General features: G+C 33.5%; 1 protein-coding gene across 1 annotated transcript; it reads right to left on the bottom strand.

Annotated features, from left to right (window-relative positions):
• Nucleotides 1–500: 500 nt before the first annotated feature.
• LOC112294306 (acyl carrier protein, chloroplastic) lies at nucleotides 501–1,555 on the bottom strand. Its single transcript, XM_024544596.3, has 2 exons — nucleotides 1,191–1,555; nucleotides 501–1,030 (listed from the first exon to the last, which is right to left on the bottom strand). Exons 1-2 carry the CDS (start codon nucleotides 1,470–1,472, stop codon nucleotides 788–790), a joined length of 525 nt encoding a protein of 174 aa, XP_024400364.2. The 5' UTR covers nucleotides 1,473–1,555; the 3' UTR covers nucleotides 501–787.
• Nucleotides 1,556–7,465: the final 5,910 nt, after the last annotated feature.

Below are 7,465 nucleotides of genomic sequence, written 5' to 3'. Positions count from 1 at the left end.
TAATTTCAATCCCATGTCTTACAAAAAAAATTAAATTCTTCTCTTTTCATTTAATATACTCTTTTCCAAATGTTCCCTGTAGATTGTTTAAGACAAAAAATCATTTTTTTATAAATAGTTATTAATAGTTACTACAATTAAATCCCACAAATTCAACTTGATCGATAGATCTATTAAAATTTCATGGGAAGAATGACCGATCCACACACAACAATATCAGGTGAGACCCAGCGACAAGGTTTCGTTTCATCGTGCTAGATATCTCGTTGCCAACAACAGCACACAAGCTCCAATTTCGACACATGAGAACACTGCCCGACACCCGAGACCAACTCAAAATCGCAGGTAGCGTCAACCAACAAGGACACACCCCAATAGAACAGTCTACAAGAAGCGTTCTCGCACCACTTCAACCCCATCGACACAGAAACTTCACCAACGCAAGACCCAAAACCCTTCCATGTCAGATGATGAACACACACTCGCCACAATCCACCAGCTATGGTTCATGGGCCGAGTATATCAACTGGCCCTTTACTTAAAACTACTTCCACAAAAACGTTACCGGTACATGACAAAGGCTACGTTGCAGAGAACCAGCTCTATGCATGAAATATTACCCGAGTGTCTCGAATCCACTCCTGATCCTAAATGCTTTACCACCGAAAGAAAGAAAGAAAGAAACTGCCGTCGGAGACGCCACAAGTGTGTATGTGTGTGAGTGGGGGGAGGCGTTGTGGTGGTCGGCCGGAAATATAAGTAACGTAGAACTATCAAGACTTGTGCCCTACTTGGACGCGATGACCTCCTTGATCAGGTCGGCTGCATTCCCCACGGTCACAATCTTGTCGGCGTTGTCCTGCTCCACTTGGATGTCAAACCTCTCCTCCAGAGCCATCATGATTTCCACAGTGTCCAGGGAGTCGGCGCCGAGGTCAGTGAACTTGGAATCGGGCGTGATGGAGTTCTTATCACAGGCCAGCTGCTCCGCGATGATGTCCTGGATGATCGAGAATGCGTCCTCCTCGGACTGCGCGATGAGGGAAGCGGGTGGGACAATGAGAAGAGCACAGGGACGAACGCGATACGAGACGATATGCAAGGATCGAAGACCAAAACGATAAAGCGGACACGGCGCAACAGAGCAAAGGAAAGGGAAGGAAGAAGGTACAAGGGGGCGCATGACGTACTGCAGAGGCTCGAATGCAGGGCAGGACGCGAGCGTGGCGAGAGACGAGCACCAGGCGAGGGCAAGCGACGACAGAGGACAGCGTGCGGAGGGAGCGCAGGCCCGAGAAGGGCACGCTTCGGGGCGAGGCCAGGGCAGCCGTGATAGCAGCAGCAGCGACGACGGTGAGGGAGGCCATGGCAGGCAGCGGATGGAGCGAGGCAGCGAGCGGAGGCGTAAGGAAAGGTGAAGAGCAGAAATGTGGAAATAAGCACTGCGCAATGCCGAAGCGCTTAAAGCACATAAAGCGTGCGGTTGATGTGGTCGAGGCCCCGGATGGAGAAAACGAGGAGGAATTCAACAAGTGAGGTGAGAAATTCTGGGCTTCCCTCCACCCTACACTTTCTCATGAGTAGCCAGGGAGGGAGTTTACACCTCGTCCTTTCTTTTCTTTCCTTTCCTTGCCCTTGCCTTCCTTTCTATCTCTTTTCCTGCCTGCACTTATGGCCCAGGCCCTAACACCACACCACCCATTTTCCCTCCACCATGAGGTTTCTGGTTATAGGGGACCATATTGCATGCATCCAACCTCCTAAACCACGCTCCCAATTCTTTTCCTCACATTCAAGAAGCCCATCTTCTAGAGTTTGAAGGTTTGAGTGTTTGGTGTTCAGCAAGGGCTTCTGTGACTAAAGTGGAGCTTGCTCTGTTGCATGGGCAAGTCATTGAGTTGCAGTACTCAGAGCCCTTCCTAATGGACATTTGGGCTTCATTATGGTGTATCTTACTTCTCACTTGCACTGTTGGACTTGGTATTTGTATGATTCAGAGAGAGCAGATCTCTCCTGTGATTTTGCATTTTTCAAAGTATTTTGTGCAACAACTAACCTGCCTATACGTTACATTTATGAATGTCAGCAGCTTGTTCAATTGCTGTCTAAGTCTGCTGAGATGGTGCAGGTGAAGATAGAGAGGACTGCCTATACACAAAAGGTGGGCAACTTTTATCACTACTGAGTGGAGATATCTGATACTTTGAGATGAAGCATGTTCTTTCTTTCAGGCCCTTCTAAGCTTGTTCAAGTAACAGTCCTGAGGAAAGGACAGTTTGAGGAATTGGCTGCTTATCACATGGTATCTGGACATCGATTAACTCACCAGCATGTTCCTAAAGAAATTGTTCACATCATACAACATGGGAGTTCACAAGCAGATTGTCTGTGTTACACTCTGCTCTTGTGGCTTCCATATGGTAGGCCTTGCCATGCAAAGACACCACCTTCCTGCTTGGACATTTATTTCACATCATTCCATCTGCTATTTGGTGATTTCTTGATTTCCACATTAAAAGTTAATTTCATTAAATCTTGAATTTCTCATTTATTATTTCATATTCTTAAATTTTAATTTCTTTGAAGTTTTTGGAACACAATTAATTCATTGCAAAAACAAAAAAGATCAATTTTATTCAAGTATTGACTAATTAAGTTCAGCCTCCTTTAATTAACCATGCATAAACAAATGTCATTGTATTTTGTTAATTTTTTTGAATCACTTCAATGCAACTACTTGAAAAATAATATATGAAAATCCAAAGTACTAAAAATAATTAAATTCTAAATTAGTTATCATCCTTCAAGTTTTAATCTTAGTAGGCTATTAATAGGCAAAAGATACCAAATAGTTAAAATAAATTACTTAGGTGGTAGTTAGGAATAGAAGTTTTAAAGATTAACCAATATTAGATAATATTTTTTTATAGATAAAGTTAATTTATACTAACATGTAATCTCTACATATAAATTAAGAGTGTTAGAAGAAAGAATTATCTTACTTCACACTTCTCTTGTGTGTGTTGTTTCTTAATCAAATATCTTTTAAGACTTCTTCTTTGTTCTTTCTTTCTTTCATTTCTATAAGAGGTTGAGAATTCATATACTTATTTATGTTTTAAAGCTACTTGAGGTATTTTTTGATACTATAATTTTTAAAAATAGATTATTTTTTTATCTATTAATATTAGATATTAAAAAAATTAAATTTCAAATTTTGAAGTAGATCTATTATTTTTTGAATATATTTAAGTGTAGTATAAGATTTACATCAAAGTGAAAAATTATCTTTTTTAAGTTTTAAGATTATTTTTTTCTTTTTATGGTGAGAGTTAATTGGCTTAATTAATTAAATACAAATCAAAAGGAACAATTTGATAGCAAAATCACAATCAATTGGATTTTAAGAATAGAAGATAGATTAAAGATATCTAATGTACATAAAAAATTGACCAATAAGGTCCAAATATTTATAGACACGTCAAAGATACATCATGAAATGAGACTAGATCAATATCTCTAAGATGTAAGACTCTTCCAATTTATAGTAATAAAAATCCCATTACAATGTAAGCACCATAGACTAGAATAAAATTGAACAAAGTTAAATAGAATGGAACATGAAAGGCACAACAAAGCAAAAGAAAATAGAACAAAATTAAATAAAAAAGTATAAAATAAAATTTTATTAATAGAAAAGGGCCAAAATCATACTTGATTGGATACCCAAATAGCCATGGCTAATCTTATTTATACTTTATGCAATCATCTGTGAATTTTTTAGAATGTTCTTAATAATAAGCCCTATCTAAATAATTACCTTAAGCTCTTTTTAGAATATTCTATGGTAGATTCTATATAGACCACCAACTTAGTTCCAATTCTAAAAACTTCTAAAAACTTCTCAAATATGGCTCTAATTATCTATTTCTATGCGTCAACAATTCAAATATCTTATCCTTATCTTATTATAATTAATCTTGTTCCACTAATACATAATATCCTCGTTTTGCTCCCTAAGGTATCTACAAATTATTCCTTGATAATAGATGAAGTTCTAAGTAGGTTTCCACGTTGCATCATAGATAGAATAACCTTTCCAAAGGACTTTATACTGAAGTTATGGATGTCCATTGCTACAATAAAGGTAGTAATATTCCAAAATACTATTTACTTCATATTCTTGTTGGTCATCAATCACAACCAGTAGTGGTCGTGGTGGTTGGTATCGATTCAAAAAGCACCTTGGCTCAATATAAAATTCCTTGAGTTGCAAAACATGGAAAACCAAATGAATTCAAATATGAGGTAGAAGCTCAAGGCGGTGTTGTAATGTAACATGGCTAATAGGTGAAAGAGTATAAAAATTATTATATTATAGAATATCTTAGTTCAAAATATTATAGTGAATTATCTTAAAAATATAGATAATAGTCAAAAGGTACGTAATTTTTTAGTAAAATTAAAAAGTACGTATATTACCTTTTATAAAATGAGCTTTTATTTACTTTATAGGACTATTAATGAGACAAAATAAAGTAAATTAGAAAATTGAATAATATAGGCATGTGTAGGAAGGAACTGAGAGTAGATTTTAGCAAAATTTATCTCAAGAAGTCAAGAATTGATACCCGGAGAGGACCAATTGTCAACCTGAGTTAAAATCAAATCTCAAGGCATAAAACCACACACTTACAGTGTCATTAGAATTCTTTTACAAATTAGAGAGAATTTTGAGAAGAGACTTGATAGGATTTTTATAAACATAAGATTTGTTTGATTTGGATTTGTAATGACTTTGTAAAAGTTGTGCTTAATATGGATTATAAATTTTAGCTTGATCTAATAGTTGAATTGAGGATTATTGAGGTTTAAGTGGATCAGGATCTCAGAAAGTAGAATTTTATGTCCAGTGAAGGTTTCTAAGATTTCTTACAATCTATCAATTGAATTAGAGTGAAAGTTATGTGTGTAAGTAATAGACTTGTTTTTTTTTTTTATGTACAAGAGAATTTTGAAATGAATTTAACAATGCAAAAGAGAGATGTTAGCATTGAAAGATCAGCATTAAGATTGGAAAAAGAGGCTGGCCAACATCTAAGTAAATTTTAGGTTTTTTCTTCCATTTGATAAGTACGATTGTCTTCAAATTTGTTGTACTTGTTTATAACTAAGAGATTGAGAGGTGTGTAAAATCTTAAATAAGATCAATAATTTAATCAAAAGATATTGAGGTTCTAAATTACTATAGGGTTTAATTTAGAGTTTAGGATTTGATTAGGATTTGATTAGGATTAGGATTTTCTTAAGATTTGATTTAGGATTTAAAGCTTGATTAGGATTTAATTTAGGATTTAATATTTGATTAGGATTTGATTCACGATTTAAGATTTGATTAGGATTTGGTTTAGGATTTATAATTTGATTAAGGTATGATTTAGGATCTAAGATTTGATTTAGGATTTAAGGTTTGGTTAGGATTTGATTTAAAGTTTAGGATTTAAGATTTAATTAGGAATTAATTAGGATTTAGAATTTATCTAGGATTTGATTAGGATTTGATTTAGAGTTTAGAGTTTGATTAGGATTTGATTTAGGATTTAGAATTTGATTAGGATTTAGTTTAGACTTTAGGATTTGATTAAGATTGGATTAAGGGTCTAAGATTTGTGTAAGGTTTGTTTTAGGGTTTAGAATTTGGTTAAGTTTTGGTTTAGAATTCAAAATTTAAGATTTGATTAGCGTTTGATTAAGATTTGGGATTTGTCTAGGATTTGATTAGGATTTGGTTTAGAATTTAGGATTTAGATTTAAGATTTAGTTAAGATTTTAACTAGGATTAAACTAGAACTTGGTTGAGATTTATTTAAGATATATTGTGATTATTATAATATTTTTTTAGAACTTCTTAAGGATTCAATTAAGGTTTATTGTAGATTATTTTTCAACTCGTTTAAGATTTTTTATTATTTCTTTTATAATTTCTTTAAGGTTTCTTTTGAATTTGATTAAAGCTTATTTAACATTATTAAAGTTTAATTAAATTTTATTTAATATTCTATTAGAATTAGGATTTTTTTATTATAATTTTTATTTTACCTTCGATAGTTAGGTGCTGAGTGCTCTCTCAAGCAATACTTCACGTAATATGACATATTTGGTGAATTCGACATGAAAAGCTTGAGGTAGAAGGTACTTGGAAATTTTTCTTGGATTATTTTAATTATAGAGAAAGAAGGCAAGAGAGTTGAAGGATGGACTATGGATGGTGCTTCAATTGGAGCTATAAATAGAGGTAATAGAAAGAAAAGATATATATTTTGATTCCAATTCTGTAAGTATATTTGAAGCTTTTGCCTTATTCATGCAATAACAATAGGTTAAAGAGCACAAAGAGGATATGACAAAAAAAACATTATCAGTAGTTGTGGATAAGATTGATCAACTTGAAGGAAAAGACATTACAAAGTATTCAAGATATTATGTAAAAGAAATTAAATTGAAGCATATTTTAGAAAGAAAGATGGTTCAATTATTTAAACTGGCTACTATGTCAGAGGTAATAAATCTTGTAGGATCTATTATAGGACATTCTGGAGGTTCATGGAAAAAATTATCTCAAGCATTGAAGGATGAGTTCTTGAAAGATAGTCATGGGATTACAAAAAAATTGTTTTTTGAATGGTTTGAAAGACTAGAAAAGGATCTTCTAGCAACATAATTATTACTGTGGTTTAAAAAGTAATAATCTTTTTTATTAAAGAAGAAAAGATAATTATTGAATCCAAGTAAAGTGGAGCTCTTTTTTCAAGTGGTTGATGGAGAGTTACAAGAGAAGTTGAAAATATTGCTTGAAGAAAAAGAAGAAGATGAAGGATTGACAACAAATTAAAAGAAAGTGGAAGAGTCAATAGGGTTATTGGCAAAAATGAAAAAGAGAAAAGATATGGTAGATATTCAAAGACCACTACAAGCATCTAAGGTAAAAATATCTACTACCCATCCAACATCTTTGATTCAACCTTCAATGGCTATATCAAAGAAAAAAGAAATGGGCATTGATGAAATCATTCGTAGTGTCTGGGTAGAGAGAGTTTGCCTCAAGAAAGCATTGAGCTCCTAGCTGCTACTAATTACTCAATCAAGTCTTCAAATAAGAAAGATCAAGTTTGTTTATATATATATATATATATATATATATATATATATATAACTCTTTTAGATACTATTACATCAAATATATAAGTCTTAAGTTTCCAAAAACACCCAAAATATGATAAAACCTCTAAATCCTTAAATATCCTTATGGGATATTATTTCTAAACTTCAAAAATTTATAACTTCCAATTGGACTGTTCAAATACACTCAAATTTTATATGAAGCACTGATGTACTTCTAAAAACTACCACAAAAAATTTCAATTGCAAATTCATTGCGGATCTTAGGATATCACCAAAATCCTAA

The sequence above is a fragment of the Physcomitrium patens genome, chromosome 17 (genome assembly GCF_059467195.1).
Source record: "Physcomitrium patens ecotype Gransden chromosome 17, ASM5946719v1, whole genome shotgun sequence".
NCBI classification, from domain to species: Eukaryota; Viridiplantae; Streptophyta; class Bryopsida; order Funariales; family Funariaceae; genus Physcomitrium; species Physcomitrium patens.
This window is presented reverse-complemented; position numbering and strand designations above follow the sequence as displayed.